Source organism: Callospermophilus lateralis, chromosome 10 (genome assembly GCF_048772815.1).
Source record: "Callospermophilus lateralis isolate mCalLat2 chromosome 10, mCalLat2.hap1, whole genome shotgun sequence".
In the NCBI taxonomy this organism is placed as follows: domain Eukaryota; kingdom Metazoa; phylum Chordata; class Mammalia; order Rodentia; family Sciuridae; genus Callospermophilus; species Callospermophilus lateralis.
Genome location: NC_135314.1, coordinates 79,018,114 through 79,038,344, shown reverse-complemented (window position 1 = coordinate 79,038,344; position 20,231 = coordinate 79,018,114). Strand labels below are relative to the sequence as shown.

At 36.6% G+C, this 20,231-nt stretch overlaps 1 protein-coding gene across 1 annotated transcript in view; it reads left to right on the top strand.

Annotated features, from left to right (window-relative positions):
* The window catches only part of Crybg3 (crystallin beta-gamma domain containing 3), a 110,824-nt gene that overhangs the window by 42,734 nt on the left and 47,859 nt on the right, over nucleotides 1-20,231 (top strand). Inside the window, exons 4-10 of the mRNA XM_076868751.2 lie at nucleotides 2,166-8,190; nucleotides 9,488-9,532; nucleotides 9,780-9,895; nucleotides 11,216-11,363; nucleotides 16,182-16,318; nucleotides 17,494-17,608; nucleotides 18,666-18,701. Of these exons, the coding sequence (XP_076724866.1) occupies nucleotides 2,166-8,190; nucleotides 9,488-9,532; nucleotides 9,780-9,895; nucleotides 11,216-11,363; nucleotides 16,182-16,318; nucleotides 17,494-17,608; nucleotides 18,666-18,701 (6,622 nt within the window). The remainder of the gene's footprint in view (nucleotides 1-2,165; nucleotides 8,191-9,487; nucleotides 9,533-9,779; nucleotides 9,896-11,215; nucleotides 11,364-16,181; nucleotides 16,319-17,493; nucleotides 17,609-18,665; nucleotides 18,702-20,231) is intronic.

Below are 20,231 nucleotides of genomic sequence, written 5' to 3'. Positions count from 1 at the left end.
AGGATTATTTTGGTGATCTTTTAGGGAAAAATTGTAGCCTATGCATAATAGGTTATAATTATACAATGTTAAAATTTTTATGGAAACAAAACAATTTTTGTCATTTATTTACACTTCTAGATCATTTTTTTTTAAAATTTAGTTGTACATAAACACAATACCTTTATTTATTTTATGTGGTGCTTAGGATTGAACCCAGTGCCTCACACATGCAAGGCAAGCAAGCAAGCACTCTTCTACTGAGCCACAACCCCAGCCCTAGATCTTAACATGTTGTTTCAAAAGCCTTTTTTATTTTCTGAATGATATGTGTGTTTTGATATGGTATTTCACCAATAATGTTAACGTGCCTGTATGTATTTTTCTCTTGAATATTTCATAGGAAGATTGCCATATCCAGCTTTTGACTTTGTTTCATAAGCATTAGATGCAGCCTGAAACTTGTGCAGCAACTAAAATCCCTTTTGCAGGGCAAAGCTTTTCTTACCACATCTCCTTTAGCTACTTCATAGTGGACCGTAAAAATAAATGGATGTAATAAGCACAATGTTTTACAATAGTGGTTTGGTAGGATTTTAAAGGCCAGCAAATTATATGGTTTGAAATGAGTTATTTCAGCTAAATTTCAAGACATATATAACAGGCACAGTTGATGAAATTGTTATCAAAGGAGATTTCCTTTGCTTTTTCATTTAGACAAATCTAGCATTCTTAATTTATTGCTTTAAAGGTGGAAATAAAATTTATTCTTTTAGATGTTGGAATACTAATAACTGAATTTCTTAGTTATTCATATGGAGAGTAATGTTTGGTTACTGATATGTTCAATCTGAAACAATCAAGTAGAACACACATCCAGTCTTACTACTGTGAATTATTATAGTAAGGACCCTAAAATATTGCTTTAGTTCAGAAAACATTTTGATATCATATATAAGAATTATGACATTAGTCTGAAATAGATCACTTAGCATTTAGTATCATTGCTTTACTTATTTATTGATTCACAGAAAGGTATTAAACATATACCATTTTCCAGATGGTGCATGGTGCATTTAAATATATAAAGATGATTCAGACATAGTACCTTCTCTCAGCCACTAGGTGAGTGGGGAAGAATAAATAACCTAGATCTTTATAGTTTAATGTGGTTAATGTTGTGTTTTGTGTACCCACAGACCAGAGGGTAAATGTCCATCTTGGTAGAAAGCATAGGTTTGTGATGGAGATAATTTGTGAGCTGAGTCGTAGAGGTTAGGAGTGAGGTCAGTTTCTCTCTGGTGCTGGAATGAAAGGACAGGGAATGGAGCTGATAAAAGTCTACAAAGCAGCATGTCTTGCATGAGAACTCCCACAGAATCTTCAAGGGAAGCTGGTTGCTGAGCACATCAGGAACTTATGCAGGAATTGGTTCTCCACTCTTTTTGGAAATCTTTTTGATATCTGCATTTATCCAAGCAATTTAATACTCATCACACCAGTGGAGTACTTGGAAAAATACTTTTTCTGAACACAGGAAAAGGTCTTAAAGGCAATTCTATTACTGATTGATTTAATGAATAAATACGGAGTGCTTACTATGGGCTGAACATCTTGCCAGGCATTTTTCTTTAACACTTATCCAACTTATGTGCTTAAAGATGCTGTTTAAGTTCACATGTAAAAGTAAAGGAATAGAAACTTGCTATGACATTTGATGTGGTGGAGAATTCGCAGTGATGAATCCATGAACTTATGGTACTAACACGAGGCACAAAAATCATTGTGGTTCATTAATGTCAAATGCTTTGAGATAAGAACCAGAACCTAAGCCTTGGACTTGTCAGCCTAGACTCTTCTGTTAGCCACAGAAGAATATGTAATCATACATATCTCCATCTGATCACTGTATCCTAATCCTTAATCACTGTATCCTATGAAGGAACAGTTCTGAGAAACTCAGTGCATTCAGGCTGCCTTGACATTCATGTGCTGCTTGCCAAATCTGCATTATTTTTAATGCAGATAATTTTAACTAAAACGTCCTAGGATTTCCTCTCCAATTGAGTACATATGAAGAGAAGTGGTATTTGAAAGGTACAGTTCCCTGCAATGTGATTGCTGGGATTACTGTAAAAAGATACTAATTATATTTCCTGATATCCTCGAACTGTTTCTTTTCACAGAAAAATTGATGGTAAGCCAGAGAGGCCTGCAGTAACATATGCAACATATCGAGGCCCCAGACAAATTATGAAATACCTAAAGCAACAGCCCATGTTGGAAACTCTGAATACCTCAGACAGAGAAAATGACGGTTCTGATTCTAGTACAAACACACACTCTGGCCCTGGAAGTGAAATGGAGGCTGAGAGAGCACCGCTGTCATCAGCTAGTACAGATGTCCACTTGAAACGATGTCTGCTTGGGGGCCCATTAGACGACTCTGACTGTAGCAAAATTAATCTCAACACAGAAAGCCATCTGACCAACAGTCCGGGACTTCAGAACACCACTCCTTCTAAGGATGTTTTAAATAAAAATGATCCTGGAGGACCTGAGAGAAGTTTGTTATTCTCTTCTTCTGAGACTAACTCCAGCTCTACTGTTAGAGAATCTGACTCACAGAACCATTTAGGCTGTGTGCCACTTTCTCAAACGGACAGAAATTTGGTATATTCAGCATTGTTTACAGGAAGTAAGAGTAGCAAAGTTCCTTGCAGTCCAGAATTTCAGAGGAAAACTCCAACAGAAAATACAAGGAGAGAAAACAGCTCTGTGATGAATGATGGGACATTGGAGCAAAGAGAAGAGCATGTTGAACTTCAGGGACCTGCTGTTTCTGATTTCTCTTGTAGTAAATCTAATGGGAGTGACACTACCAAACTAGAAAGTACAAATTTGCCAAGTCCCAATAAATCAGTTAGGCATGAAAACCTGCAGTTGCCAGAGAGAAAGTGTTCTAACAAGCAAACTGTAGATAACTCATCAAAGCAGGCTGCCCATCACACCAGCACCTTTGCTGTCCAGGGACATGCTGTGACAGACACAGAACTTGTAAATGAAGGAAAGAGGTTGTTTGCCCAAGACTCACAGAAAAATTTGGCTGTTACAGAAATTAGGCAAGAAACGGCAAGTGTCTTGGCTGGCGAACCCACGACTTCAAGTCCTGTAAAAGCTCTAGAAAACAGAATCGAATCATTACCCAAAGATACCAACCAATTGTTTGAAACAGAAGCCAAAACGCTTGATTTGGGGCCACATGACAAAGCTTCCACTATGAGTATAAAACAAAAGGACCCTGCCTTTGCACAGTACATCAGTGAATCAGCAGTTGTAGCATGCTTAGAAAACAGACTAGAACCTGAAATGAATTTCAAACTTAATAAAAATCACCTTTCAGAATCTCTTCTTCATGCCAAGAAACCTCAGCAAGCCAAAGTATCACTTGATGATGAAACCCCTCTTACCCTAGACTGTAAGAAATCACATTTTGATGCTTCACCTTCTACCTTTGTTTCTGGAACAGACATTCCGAGTAAATTTGATATCCCTGTTTTAAAGGATGTACCCATAGAAACTGGAGATTCCAACATTGTTGGTATTTCTCATCAGCCAACTAAATGTCCAGAAAAAAATGTGGCAATTCATGTTGAGGCTGTAGATAGGAAGAGTCCTCCTTCCCTTCACCTTGAGCATGAATGTGCAGTTCTTGAATCCAAGGAAGCTTTTGCTGATAGTGAAAAATGCCAGTTTCATCCAGGTCCTGAAATGAGTGGCACTATGGTGGACCCATTGAACTCTGAGCCTGGAAGCCTCCCCAAGGATTTTAATTTTGTTTCATCTCCAGACCTTAATAAAACAGAGTTAATGCCTGCAAAGACCAAAACAATTAAAAGCACAGTAGAGGAGTCTGATTCTCTTCCCTTGGAAACCAAAATTAATAACATTGCTAAAACTTTATCAACATCTGAGGTTGGTAGTCAGAACAGTGTTCCTGTTAAGTCACATTCTGGAAGAGGAAAATCTATAGCCTTGCCCAAGTTATCTGTTTGCCAAACAGAGCCCAACAGCATTTCTCAGGGTGCAATTTCTTCTCCATTAGAAATTCCAGAGGAGCCAGCAAAGCCTGTTTTATCAGAGTTAACTTCCCCAGAAGTTGAGCAGGACAAAAGTTTTCAACCAGTGGAACATAGGGAGATTAAAGACAAACGTTCAGATGCCAGCCTTAAGGACAGTCACCAGGTTCAGGTTTCTTCTACCTCCAAACATCAAGGCATAGAAGAAACAGAGGTGGACACCTTGGGTGATCTTCCTTCTCTTCCCCAAAGTGATCTACCTGTGATTTCACCTCTTGGTCAAGACAAAAAAGTCACTAGGCATATGGCACAGAATTGTGAATCCAACACTTGTATGATTCATGAATCTTTGGATATTTGTGGGACTAAACAGAGTTCTGGTCTCTCAGAAGTGGCAGAACTCAGTTTAACTAGTATCTCCCCAAAGTTCCAAGAAACTGACAGCACAAAAGTAAATTCACCTTTTTTGAGTTCTGATATTAGTGTGAAAAAAAATGTGTTTTCATCAGAATATTCAAGCTTGCTTAATGAACCTTCTGTGCTGAGATCAGAAAGGAAAGCCTCATCTCACACAAAGAGAGAGGAACCTCGTTTTCTGAGTGGTGGTACTGATAGTGCATCCTTTCAGCCAGAGGACATTAGCATGGTTATAAATTCATATGATCCCTCAAATAATTATGATTCTGTGAATGTTACTGAAGATCTCTCGGGCAAAAATGCCTCCATAACTAATCTGCTGGACCCTAGTAGCTTTTACTTGGAATTGGAGACACCTATCCCAACAGGGGCAGATGCAACCCCATTTCAGGACCATTTGGGGATTCATACTGGAAAGGTATCTCTTGATTTCCCAGCCACTGCCCATTTGGATGATACCATGGAAGCAGAGACTGGAGCAGTTGCTGGGGCTCCAGCGTCAGTTAACAGCTCAAGCCAGCAGTGTTCTGAAGCCTCTGCTGAGCATGTAGAAGCGAGGAGAAGAGCACATGACCAACTTTTGGACCTCAAAAGTGGTTTACTCCGAAAGGCTGACACTTTGATTGAGGAGATTTTTAATTCTGTCAGAGAAGAACTAAAATCCAAACACACAGTTGGTACCTGCCAGGAGCATATATCCATAGATGGTGTAATGAATCCCGGTACTCTGAAGGATGATATCCCTGAGAAAAAAGAATCAGAAGTGGCATTAACAGGGATCCAACTAAAAAAGTGTTCGGAAGAGCAGGGCACGGAAAACATGTCAGAAGTCAAAGAGGAAGAGAAAGCCTGTGTTTCAACTACAGTTGGTGAGGCACATCTTCTTTTTGATTCTGATAGAATGAATGTGTCTTGTGTGTTAGAAGATCAAGCTAGGAAATTAGTCAATGAGGTTATTTATTCAGCCCAAGAAAATTTGAAAAATGATGCTTTTGAAGATACTGAGGCTACCTGGGATTCTGAGCCTCAGGCTCATACTTCAAAAATTCTGAACAGTGATAGTGTTAAGCCAAGTGACATAGTTAGGGAGTTCTTGTTATCAGAACAGGCAGTAAATCAAAGCACGTGTGAAATTAGTGAAAACAAAAAATTAAGTAGATTCTTCTCCATAAGTAACTTACTTAGTGGCACAGAGTCAATTAAAGGAAGAGATATTTCTCTTTACCAAAAATCTTCACTTTCTGGAAATGAAATTGGACAGTCTGGTAGTATAAATTTGCAAGAATCAGATACTGTTTTACTCCCTGAAGACATGCCCCATAAAGGGTTAGATGATAGAGTAAAAGCGCATTTATTTGTCAATGAGGACTGTAGAGAGACAAGAGAAGGAGAGCATGTAGATATTCACAAAACTGGGACAGAAGACACAAGAACTCTTGTACTGAATTTCAAATGTCCTCCATCTGTGAGTGATAACATTCTCACACCTGGCACATCCAAAAGCAGTTTGTCTGATAGTCTTGTATGTATATCTGAAAAAAGCTTGCCAGAACATAGTAAAAGCACACCCCTTGCAATGTCAGGAACAGGGAAAGTACACAAAAAGGATGAAGTAAATATGGGAAAAGTTAAGCATATACCTTCCATGTTAGAAATGGGGAAAACAAACAAAAGGGATACCGAATTCAATATTATGAAATGTGAGGCAGTCCCTCCTGTGTTAGATGCAGAAAGAGCACATAAAATGGAAGCTGAATTAAATATTACAAAAATTGAGTCAGATGCTGACATCTTTAAAATGGAAAAGGTGTACTCAGTGGGTGCTGAGAAGTATGCTGAAAATCCTGAGGGATTACCTGTCACTTTAGCAATAGAAACAGCTTGCAAGATGAGGAATACTGAAGGGGACACTGGCAAAACTGAGGTGATGCCTCTTATATCAGAGGTGAAAAATATCCACCAAAAAGATGCTGAAGGGGATATAGTAAAGACTGAAATGACACCTGTTGCAAGAGAAGTGGAAAATGATTACCAAAAGCTTGCAGAAGGGGATGTTGGCAAGAGTGGAGTGACATCTGTTGTGTCAGAAGTGGAAAATACCTGCCAAAGAGGTGGGGAGGAGATTACCCAAGAGGCCAAGGCAGCACCTGTTACCTTAGAAATGGAAGCTATTTACCAAAAGGATGCTGAAGGAGTTATTAGAAAGACTGAGAGGCCTGTGTTGAAACTGGAAACTACTCACCAAAAGGATGCTCTAGGGGTTTTGGGGAATACTAGAGTGGTATCTTCTGTGAAGGAAGCACACAAGAAGGCAGCACCTGCCTCCTTAGAAATGGGGAAAAAATCCAAGGGAGATGCTGAAGAGACTAAAGGAAAAAATATGTTTATGCCTTCTAAACTGGAAATGAAAATAACATCCCCTGAGGATCCTAGTGGGACTCTTAGGAAACATGAAGCAATACCCACAGCCATAGATATAGAGAAAATACATGAAACAGAATTGACCATTACTCAGGTGGAAGGCATGCCCACTGTATTTGAAGCTGAAAAATCATCTCAAGAGTATGCTGAAAGCAGTGTTGGAGAAGTGGAGGAAGAGCCTACTGAAATCAAGGAAAACTTGATATTGCATGATAGCAGACTTGCCTCACACTTCAGGGGATATCAATCACCTACATTAAGTAAGGATTATGAGGGTTACCCGGCCTTCGCAATGCCAGATTTTCAACCTGAGGACACCGTAGTAAGGCTCAACAAAAGAGTGTCCATCACTACGGTATATGACGCAAGAAGAGTTCTGGATTTTAGTGATGGGAAGGAAGAATCTAATTTGGCCTTCGTTTCTCAGGACGAACAAGAAAATTCTTCTTTTACTATATTATATGAAGAGCCCCTTCAAGAGGAAGACAAGTATGCTTCTGCAGAAGTTAGAGAAACCAGCTCCGTCTTATTTCCCAATGTGGCCTCTTCCTGCATGCCTGTTTTGGCATGTGAAAGGTCTGAGAGTAGAACTGACCTCGTCCATCATCTTGAAAAAGATACAAAATCAGGTGAGACATTTGATGGTGATAGTTCAGAAATGTTCTTATCAGTAGAGGCCAAAAGGTACAAAATTTATCCCTTGGCTTTGAGCCCCATTTATGAGGATGACAGCTCACAGGAGGACATTCTATCCAGTGAGGTGTCTCCTGGTCATCATGGCTCCACTAAATCCAGAGAGAGTGCAAACCAATCTTCTTCGGTTTTGTCACTTCTCCAGTCAGTATCAGAGCGTTTAAAGATGAATTTTGATGAAGATGACAGAGAAGTGGCTGAGGAAGAAGATGAGGAGGAAGAAGCATTGCAGAGAGGAGGATTGAGAGCTCAAAGAAAGGATCATGTTACCTTCCAGTTGCCAGATCCTTCCATCACAAGCTACCCTGACGTTGACCAGGAAAGCACTGGACTTTCTAAGAATTCGCATGTAATGTCAAGTGACCCTGCTCCTTCCAATCTGCAGATTGGTCTGTGGCCAGAAAAGACTTTATTTTTACAAAAATCTGACCTTACTTCTAAATTGCATTCTTCTTTAAAGAGTGCTTATCATCAGTATTTACAGACTTCTAAAACTCATTCCTCGGAAAAAGGAACCAGATTTGGTGGGTGTTTTCAGGAACCAGTGTCAAAATATTTCCGTGTTCAAGACAACCCAGGCAGATTGGGCCCCTACACTGTGGTAAGTTCTTTTGATTATTTAAGTAGTGAAATAAAACCTTGGGTTGTGAAATTATCTAAAAGCATACTAAAAAAAAAAAAAAAATCAGTATTTTGACTTCGTATAAAGTTTGTTTTTTGAAAATATAGGATTTACTCTTTGGTTGAATTGTGTCAAAATTTGTGTATTTTAGCTGAATTGTTTTGCTGAGAAAACACAGTTGCCTGATCAGAATTTAAAAAGCCTAATAGAGGAGCCACTTATTACACAATCCTTAGTTGATACTTTTCAAACTAAATTAAGTGATGACATTTTGGATTTCTCAAGGTATTATATGTGGGAAAGTTGTCACTTTCCATTTAGCTCATACATATCATGAAAATATTTCTGCCAAGTAAAATTTTTTTATATTTGCTTGACAACAACTTCCCAGTGGAGTTGCTCATATTCATACAAAGCAAGACAGTGAATAGCCCAATTTGGAGAAAAAGAGCTAGAAAATTGTGCTGAAATTCAGTTACATCTTTCATTGGTTTAGTAATATTTAAATATCTAACGTAGAATATTTACAGAACATGGGACTTTCCCTTTCCGGCATTCCGAGGATCATGGAACTTTCTTGAAGACTCTCAAGGCCTGTATCTTGACCTAGAGCACCCTTAGCAAATAGTATACCAATCAGTACCTTGCAAGAGAAAGTCATTTTGAAAGAAATTACAGAATTTGAAGAAATATGTCTTTTATGGTTCCCCATTACCAACCAAATTAAATGGAACCTCTTTGATTATAACTTCTGTTTTGTCCAGTCTTTCCTCCCCAATTCTCTAGTTACACACTCCGTGTTTCCTGCCTCTGTTCTTTTTCTGAAAATGGTTCTCTTCCTGGAATATTTTCCCCTATCGTCCCCATCCCTTTTTTTAAGTTCATGGAAATCCTGTTTTCTAAGATACTCTTAATTCCTCAATTCCACTTCCTCCAAGAAGCCTCTTCTGGACCTCCCTGTCCCATTGCCTCACCTCCTTACTGGTGCCATTTCCACAACCTGGCCTTTTTCTTTGTGTTTTACCTGTGCATTTAACTCGGTCCCTCCTTAGAAGTGTGGATGTCTGTTTGCCCCTTCTAAGCAGGAGGCTGTTTGAAGGCAGTGACACCACGCTATTATACTGCATGTTTGCACTCTGTTCCTTCTGTGTAAAGAAGCCCTTTGCTCATAATGGTGACTAGTACATATTGGGTATATGATGGCTAAGAATGTGAACCACATGTGTTTCTACTAGTGTTAACTTAAGTCTTACTTTTTCAATTTTTACTATTTCAGAATGTTGACAGACAAATTCTGAGATGTAACCCAAGACCTGGGAAGGTAAGGATAGTTTTTGCAAGTAGATGAAGAAAAAAACTGAAAATCAGGATTCCTTTTAGGCTTGGAGAGTTTAAGATAAATACTTTTACTTGATTTAGAAAATGATTTTTCTACTCGAGGATTTTACATTTGAAGTAATATTTGTTTTTATCTATTTAGGATATTTATTTTGTATATTCTAGGATATTCTGAAAATTTAAATACATTCTTAAAATGGGTCATTGGGCCTGTCTACTTTATGTTGCAGATGGTTATCTATGATCTCCATGGAAGTGAATATAAACACGAGATCTACTGTAATATTCCTGATGCTACAGCATGGTCTTTTCCCAATGGGGTACTGATAAAAGTTGTAAGAGGCTGGTAAGAAATCTCAATGATTTATAGCATATTTTCTGAAATTAAGCATGCCTTCTTGTATTTGTACTTTTTGTAAAAGTTATATTCCTTTTCCTCTAGTATTAGACATAGTTCTATTTATTTGCTATGGCAGAAAATACAGAGTGCTTTTAGTACTTAAAGCCAGTAGTCACCAATACTTAATACAGTATTGGGAGTATTAGCAGGATAGAATTGGCACACTGAGTTGAATGCTTCAGTCGAATGAAGCAGAGTTTTGAAAAAGAGTTCAGAATTTGTGGGATGCTAAGGAATGTGAAGGTCACATAGTTAGAGTTATTAGTATAGCTGAAATGCTCAAGAAGTGAGGAATTCCTTATATGGTCCCAAACTGGTGGAAAACCTCAATTTGTTATTATGAACCATGTCCCATAGACATGCTGGAGTCAGAATTTCTTTGTCCAGAGTTTGGGTTGGTATTCATGTTGTAAGAAGTATAGTGTATTGTTGTCTTTACTTAACAAAATGTAACCCATCTCGTGATTATCCATCAAAAGAAAAATTAGACTAGAAGTGTAACTTGAAATTGTTAAATTATTTCTTTTCTTTTTATTTTTTAAGTTTTTAAATTATAATTTATTATGTATGACAGCAGAATTCATTACAATTCATATCACACATATAGATTGCAAATTTTTCATATCTCTGGTTGTACACAGAGTAGAATCACACCATTCATGTCTTCATACAGGTACTTAGGGTAATGATGTCCATCTCATTCCACTGTCTTTTCTACCCCCCTGTCCCCTCCCCACCCCCTTTTTGCTCTATCTAAAGTTCATCTAATCCACCCATACTTCCCACCCCAAACCCATTTTGAATCAGCATCTTTATTTCAGAGAAAACATTTGGCACTTAGCTTTTTGGGATTGGCTAACTTCACTTAGTATGATATTCTCCAACTCCATCCATTTACCTGCAAATGCCATGATTTTATTCTCTCTTAATGCTAAATAATTCCATTGTATATATAAATTATTTCTAATATAAATGTATAGCTTTGTGTATATAATGAAGTACATGTGTACATAAATATAGACAGACATATACTGTGTGGTATGGTGTTCAGTATCTTTATTTCCAAGTGTGTACACTTCTTTCTTATACTGCTTGTCAATAATTAAGTTATTTTTTAAAAAGGAGTCTTATATTCTAATAGTAGGAAGAGGCCAGTTTAAAAAAACTATAAGTAGATAAAATGATCTGTTACTTATTATTATTTGTCATATGCCTCATTACTTATAAGATTAGATATAACTCATCATTGTGTTCATATTTGTCTAGCTGGCTATTATATGAGAAACCACATTTCCAAGGTCAGAAATGTGTGTTAGAAGAAGGGGAAACGGTGTTAAATCGTGACTGGATTCTTCAGAACAGAAAACATCCACAAAGAAAATTTGTATTGGGTTCTATCAAACGTGTCTTAAAGGTAACAAAGCTGTAGATTTTCCCTTATTTTTTATTTCATTTATCACATAGTAAAACTATGTTGTAGCCTAGCAGTACTTAAGTATAGTTACTAATATTTGTTCTAACTTTATTAATCTTTATTATCCTATTGATAATTTTTGAATTTATATATATAAACCATTGAAGTGAATGAAAACTTAAAATTTTAACTGTATTCTGGCTATTAAAGTGGTACATGTACTGTGTTCATACATACACATACACATGTGTGCATATTTATATATAACATTAGGACTATATTATCTAGGAATTTTTAGGGGAAAAGCCAATATTTTCAAATGTATCTCTTTATAATATATTCTGCTACTACTAAGTATGGCCATATGTGTGCATTCATGTTTGTGTATGTGTTAGGATACATCAGAAAAGGAGGGATGAGGAAAGGAAGCAAAAGGCGTTCTTTTGTTTTTTTTTTTTTTTTCTGTCTAGAAATATTAATGAAGATGAGGAAGGTCTTCCAAGGTAATTAAACATTTTGTGAGACATTCAATGATAGTTTAGAGGAAGGGTTAATTAGTGATAAGGGAAGACGTCATATAAGGACAGAATATCCTCTCACATATTTAAAACTTTTCCTTCAGCAGTAACGTCATATATGAGGTAGTGCAGTTATTCATATGACAGTCATCATGGGTATATATGGTTTCCAGAAATCATTTATATACTTCAAAATAGAAATTGAAGTGAATCCTACTATGATTTGCTTAAGTTATTAAACTGTTGATAGTTGCAGAAAAAATATGTGGAAAATCTAAAGCTGGCACGTAGAAAAACTCAACTTACCATAAGGTGTGTCTGTGTATATTTGAATGAATCAGAACTACACCGATGTGTGTCTAACAAATATTTGTGTCTGCTTTTGAATCTAATACCATTTGGGGTTCTGGGAATAGAAATGCAAGTGAAATATAGTCCCTTATTTCATGTTGCTTAAAGTCTGGGGAGAAGCTGCTGAATCACATGACCCTGTGACTCAGGAAGTGCTCTGCAGGGCCCTGAGGGTACACCAGGAAGAAGTACCTCACCTTTTGGGAAGAGGCATCTCACCAAGGAGGTAGCACCTGATCTAAATTTAGAAAAGATCAAACAGGAGTTAGACAGTATGGGAGATGTGAAGAAGCTCCTGGTAGAGCCACTTTTGTCCAGATGAAGAGGTGAGCATTGGTGGCCTGGTGGTACTCAAGGAAATTAAAATGGCTAAGGCAGAGAGGGAAGTGCCACTTGGATGGAAGGATCCAAGTGACCAGTTCAGTTCTGCAAAGAGCATCTGAATGCTCACTTAATTTAGCTAACTCACTAGAAATTCCTTGAAATGAATAATTAGTTTGTAGGTGGAATCTTTTGGGATTTGTATTATTTATAGTCTTATGCTTTCCTTGAGAATATCAGACACCATGTAAAGCTTAGGGGCAAAAGTGAATGAAATGAGGCATTCAGCCACCCTCGCAACCCCCGTGAAATCAAACGAATAAAATGGAACAGATCAGTTTGTTGATCTTAGATATTTGAATGAATATTTACACATCCACCATTTGCTTTCATTTTTTCCCCTCCTTCCATTGTTGTTAGTTTTAGAACTAAAATATTTGGATTTTTAGTTGCAATGCTAATGTCTTGATTGGCTCATAACTTTAGATGAGGAAAGAAAATACTCTTTGAACAGAGAAAGCACTCACATTGTTCTAAATATTTTATTAAGCTGTTCCCTTTTTCTCTAATCGTGTCAAGATTCTGCCTGTGGATAGCTTCATTTTTATGGTGGCTGTTGCCGTGCCAGATTCATGGAGGCCTATGCCAACTTTATGTTGTTTAATTACCTTAAAGTTGGTTTGGTATTAGTAGTAGTCAAAACTTTAATGTCATTTAACCCTTTATGTGGTATTATCCTGTATATGGGACACAAAATTTTATAGGACACTTAAAAAACTGCTCAGTTTTAAGTTTCCGTAAGTGACCAACATATGGGACTATGGGGAATAATGAATTAAAGATGATACTTTCACAGTGTCTTCACTCAACTGAGAACAGATACACCAGATACCTTTAGTCTTCAGCAATTTGTATATTTTGTATACTCAGGGCTCATCTTTGTGAGAATAATTGAGAGTGGGGGTAGCAGTGCAGCAAATTTTGACTCAGGTACTTAACTTTCTCAAATTAGAATAAATGAGTATTGCAAATTACTATGTTTACTGTGCATTTAATATTCTTTTTAATGGTATGGCATTTTTCTTATGGCCAGAAGTTACTTAGTTTGTGCACACTTCATTAATGAATCTACAAGAGAGAGATCCGTTGTTAGATCAGGGACTGAGGCAGCTCATAGAAAATAGAAACAACTAGATTTTCTTACTGTTTTCGTTAACTAGCATACATTCCCACTCTGTTTCTCTTTTATAACCTTGTTTCTGTTTCTACTAATTATTATAATAGTCTATGCTCACAGAGTTTACCAGGATACACTTGCGAAGTATAGTACAATTAGAAATGTCCAGGAGGAAGCCAGTAAACTGTTAGAGTAAGCTATTAATTGTCACTAGATTACTATAAAGTACCCTTCAGTTGCTAGTGTTTGACTGCCTTTGTCCATCAAGGATTATAATAGCTCTTCCAAAAGATGCTATTTCTGTGAATAGCTACTGTAGAATACAGAACATAGTGAAATCTTTTTCAATCAACTGGAGCAAAAATTGGGCTTCTAATAAAGATAGCTGAGAACATATGCCTTCTTATTTTTGTTTATATTCACTTTTATGTTTTTGCTGCTGTGCTGTTTCCTTCTGTGTTGTAGACAAGAATTCCTCTTTGCTTTTCCCCTTTTGAAGTACACCACCCAAACATTGTTTGTATAACACAATGCAGAGGAAACTTGTTTGTGTGAGACACTTAGTTATGTATTCTGTTACTGTACCTCAGATCCCTGGAGGAACATTAATAGGCAGCATTTGAAATAATGTTACTAGAACTCTATTATGAATAGCATACAAAAGACTATTGAAGATTGACAGTTGACTGTTCTGGACATTTCTGGCTATTTTTGAAATGAAAATTTACAAGGAAATCTACTTTTATATTTCAAAGGAGATTCTAGGTTATGCTTCTTTAATATGTTAAATTTTGAAACTAATTTTCTGAAATGAGATGAATAAATGTTCTTGCCTTTATGTATTTTTTAAGAAAAGTAGAGCAGTTTGTAGGGCTTAATAATAATACATAACAATTGTAGCTTTTATTATTTTAATGTTCTGTTTATATTCACCTTTTTTGAACTAAATAGCTTCACTTTGAAAGGATAATTGTGACATTGTATTTTAACTAATAAAATTTGAGTTTGAGATACTAAATTCCCTAATATGGTTCTAAATGTCTTCTATATGAACACTGAAAAGTACTTTAATATTACATGTAACAATCTAAATTATTTCACATTTTAATGAGAATGATCAAAACTCAGTTTGGGGAAAGGTTAAAGAATTACAAAATTGCAAAACACATAAATAGTTTCAGTCTTTAATATATACCACCTCTGTTACTGCAGTTACCTATTTTAGTAAAGTGTATTCATTTGAATTTCACATTTTCCTAGATAAGAATTCTGCTCCTGCAACCTGAGTTGTATAATTACACACTCATAAGTAATGAGATAGATTGTGTGCTCAGACAGAAGGTTATCTGTAATTTTGGAGAAGGGGGGAAATAATTGTGATATTATTTCCCTAAAGAAGAATGAGATTTTTCTTTTGAGTTAGGAGTTGACTGTTATGAGAGATTTTTATAAATAATGCAGAGAGTTGTCTCTTTAGCTAAGATGAGGGAAGCATCTTCAGAGTTTACAAAGGCCTACTAAGGCTAGCCTGACTGCAGAGCTGTGGGGTGTGAGTGGGGTCATGGCGCTATGGAATAGTGAACTGAAGTGTGGATTGAGTGTGATTGCATCTTCAGCCAAGGTGCTAAATGTAGAAAGTGGTGTTCTCACAATCCAAGCTACATTAAGAGTAGCTTCTACTTGATTGGTGGTTGTGATTGGAAGCGGGGGGGTCGGGGGTCGGGGGGCATTATTGAAGAGTGGACCATGGCAATGGGATTAGATAAGGAGATAAATGGGAGTGTGACTTTAAAGAGAAGATCTGAAGGAACATGTTAACAGTGGGTACCTAATTCTTATGACTGATCCAGTGTAGCATCAAATTTCTTAAGTTTCTTAAGCCTTTCTTTATCATACCAGTTTATACTAAAAAGAAAAAAAAAAAAAAAAGGTTCCACAAGTAGGAAAACAGATTTCCTTTCCCCTCACCTCTAATTCCGACTTCTTTTGTCAGTGTAAATTAGATAAACACTCTGAAGGCGTAGTGCCTCTCTATTCTTTATTTTTTATGTCCCCCATGAGATCAACTTTTATTTAACTCCCTTCCTCCCTTATGGCTTTGTTATGCATCTGAGAAGGAAGGCTTACAGACCTTTGGCACTCAAAGCCTTTAGTAACTCTGAGCATTACTTAATGGTACAAGTGTTTAAAAAACAAACAAAAAAAAAAACTGGTACAATAGTTTTTCCATAAATTTTATCATTTTCTGGTTATTAACATGATTCTTCAGAAAAATTCATGTAGAAAGTAATTAAGGAGCAAAAATATTTCCTTTATGTTTTTTTTTTTTTTTGTGAAGAAATTCAGCTGAACAATAAGAATAATTATAACAATGTTCAGGGGGTTTGAGAATGCTAGCCTGTGTGTCTTTAGATGATTTCAAAGTAAAATTACTTATTTACTGTTTTTCAGGATTGCAGCATTCCAGAGATAGAACTTTGCCCACAGTCTGACTCAGCTTATTGCCCTATCTACATACAGCGAGCAGTCCCCAATTTAGAAGAACTGAGTATCCCCAAATCTGTGTCTTTCACTGTGAATTCGGGAGTGTATGTATCAGTTCCTCTTTATTATAATGACTGATGGCCACCAAAGTTAATTTTTTGTTTCATATTTTAGTAGGTGACATATAAATTTCTGAAGTTTTAGTTAATTTACTGTATTTATGCTCCTGGAAAGACAAATGCAGGTTTTTAAACATATTCAATCTTTCTGTGGATCCAATTAAGGCTTTTATGTATAGAATCCTTAGACATAGTTCTTGGTGGATGGATCCTTTGTCTCCCACATTTTGAGGCTGAAAAATAAAAACATGTCCCTGATCTAGAAGTCTGGGGTTTCTTAGGTGCTAATTCCTGACAACAGGGAGGCACTGTGTTGTTTATCACCCCTCTTTTCCTGAGAGGCAGATGGTATTGCCCTCACATTTTAGGTAAATGCTTTTCCAAGGTTACTAGATGCTGAGCATAGATTTGGTTCTAGGCCTCTGAGTTTCTAAAGGTATCTGTAGGACCATGTATCTCAGCTCAGTCATTGTTTAGTTCCTGATTGGCTCCTGTCACAAAAACCAGTTCATGCCTAGCACAGCATGGATTCTTCTTCTGTCTCCCATTATTTTTGTCTGCTCTGATAACAGTTGGTATACAATTTTGGGGTCAGTATAGGACATCTTTCTTTGTTTCCTCCAACCATGAATTAAAACTCTTGGGCAGACCTAGTAATTAGTTCATTGCTTTGGAAGTATCTATAATTATCAAGCTTGGCTAGGAGATAGATGCATCTTTTCAGAATCTTATTTCAAATACTATTTCTATGGCAGCTAGTAGAACTGATACTGATTCTAAAATTGCAGGTCAAAATGTAAAATGCTTAGTGAACCACTTCCTCTGATTGTCCTAGTTTGAAAAAGAATGGATATACGAGAATGATTATGACTTTTCAGTTACAGTCTTCTTGAGTTAAAAGTGCACGGGCTTTGAGTATTAGAAAATTCTAAGAAAAGTAAAACTTGGAAAACATTAGACTTAGAGGCTAGAAGGATGTGAGTTTTTCATAACATGTTAACACTATGTGCTGTCTGGCCAGTCACTTAGGGTGTGTTTTACTTGTGTAATTCTGTGACGGAGAATTTTTTTGTTTTGTTTTGGGCAAGCCATTTTACTGTTACAGATTCAGATGAAATTATTACTATTATACTTTAACCAATCATTCACTTCTTGTTTAGGTGGCTTGCCTACCCAGATATTAATTTTAAAGGTCAAGCTACAGTGTTGGAGGAAGATCATGGGCTCTTTGAGATTTCTGCAGCAGAAATGAAATCATTGCTTCCACTTCAAATGGTAAGCAAATTTAGAAAGAAGTGCTCCTTTCCTCAAATACTCATGAATCCAAAATTAAATAGCTATGATGGTTTCATACATCTCAATATGACATGAATATGTGTACTACTGAATTGTCATACTGCATATTGTTTTTCTGTTTATATCGTAGAGAGGTCTGAATTTACCTTGTGTTGTGCCACAAGTATCACAATACCTGCAAGTTTCCTATATAAGTATATTTTGTGAGTTTCTTTTCTTGATACTCCTTAGAAAATTGGTTGTAGTAAATTACATTCTTCTACTTATGTAATGAATGGTAAGCTCAGCATTAATAATAAATGTATATATATTTCTGTCAATGTTTACTTGCTTAAAGATAATAAAATATCTGTAGTATTTATTTCTTTCTGTTGCAAACTTTTCTTTTTTGAGGAGAAAACTATTCAACTAAATGTTGACTGTGTAATAGAACATTTTTAGTTCTTCTGTGCCTTTTTTAGAATACTATGAATATTAAGAAATTTTAAGAAATATCACAATGTGAAGTAGCATTTTGAAACAAGAAATTACAGAATTAGGGTTTTGTGAGGAAGGGTTTACTTTTTCTGCTGTACAATCTTGGCATCATAAAGACATCAAGTGTGATTAGAAAGTGTTGGTAGAACCTGGAAGGGTTAAGTGTGGATAGCTCAATGCTCTTATTTAGAAAGCTCAATTAATTGTAGGGTAAACATTTGGATATTTGGTTTAGAAATCTACTCTGCCAAATATGACTGTTAAATCTACTAGCAATTCAACTTTCTGTTTGGGACATTCTGAGCTTAATTGCTTATGTGTGCTCAAGGACTAAACCTCAATTGTCTTCCTTGTAGTTATAATTTGGAATCTTTTAAAATTGTAGAGCAATCAGAGACCGTTTTGACTACTACAGAGTTCTGTACTTAAATGAACTTAAATTTGCTATGTAGTCTTACCAAGTTAGATTTTATATAACCTACATATGTCACTTAGATATTTTGAGAGATTTTAATATCTGCATACCTAATATTAAATAAGAGTATCTTGTTATCTTTAGGGTGGACTGAAAGTGGAAATGCCTATGAACTTAAAGGTAAGTGTTGAAAATGACTTTTGTGGTAGGCCCCAAATACTGAATACTAATCTTTTTTTTTTTTTTTCTTTTGGGGAGCGGGTACCGGGGATTGAATGCAGGGACACTCAACCACTGAGCCATATCCCCAGCCCTATTTTTCTGTACTTTATTTAGAGACAGGGTCTCACTGAGTTGCTTAGCACTTTGCTTCTGATGAGGCTGGCTTTGAACTCAAGATCCTCTTGTCTCAGCCTCCCTAGCCGCTGTGATTACCAGCGTGTGCCATGGCACCGAGGCTCTGAGTATTAATCTTTAAGTATTTGAAATTACTAGAATGAAACAGTTCCCAGAACATATGATAATAAGGGATGTTGAGGAAGTGGGAAGTGACCATGCAGACTGCTCAGGCATGGCTGTGAATGAGGAGTGGAATCAGTATGCAAAGTTGGAGCTCAAACCCATCAAGTATCTACTGATGTCAAGGTGATTGGTCTGGTTTTTGTTAGGGAGGCGAGTTTGAGATTGCAGCTATATACTTAAATGGAAATAGTTAGCATGTATTTGAGGATGATGCTTACAGAGGAGATCAAGATTGATGAGAAGGAGGTATACATAGCTCTTATCACATAATCATCAGTTTGTAAGTATAAATACCTGAAAGGAGGAATAGAGACAATGAAAACTGGAGGCAGGGGTGCTAGGATTAAACACATATGAGGGGAAAAAGGAGACAGGGTTACAAAATGTATATAAGAAGAGAGAAAGAAACTTAGTGTAGTGATCAAATATGCAAACACCCCTCCTTATAGGTAAGTTGTAGTATCTGTAGCAGAGGCAGGCATGGAAATAGGAGTTCATTCATCCTTCTCCTGTCCTTGGAAACAAGGCACAATTCCTCCAACCCTACCATTTCTGGACTTCCTAATTTGTGGAATTGACTACCATTTCTCAATCACATATATGAAGACTTTAAAAACTTCTTTATATCTAATGCAAATTGACTCTATATGTTGTAATTTTATGTATCCGAGTTTAAAAAAAATAAATATTTATGCCTGGGTTTCACTCTTAGACTTTTGAATTGGTATGTGGTCAAAAATTTTCAGAGTCCCAGATGATTTGAAAATGCCGTGAAAATTGCAAACTACTAATCTAATAAATGTACATTTAGCTGTAACACTGAGTGACTCGTATGAATCTCCTAGCTGGTGACATGACAGATCTGGTAGGCCGAGTCTTCCTTGGGCATTTGCAGTTTTACAGGTTGTAAGCATATATGACTGGATTGATCATCATAAATAATCACTCTTAGATAACATTGATAATGTCACAGTACCTTACTCATTAAAGAATTACTGCTTTTTATTTGGCTTGTATATAGTCATCACATGTAACATGTTATATCCCAGTGGCACATGCCTATAATCACACCTACTCAGGAGGCTAAGGCAGAAGGATCTCAAGTTCAATAACAAACCTCTGCAACTTAGCAAGACCCTGTGTCAAAATAAAATTTTGAAAAAGAACCTGGGGCAGTGGTATAATACT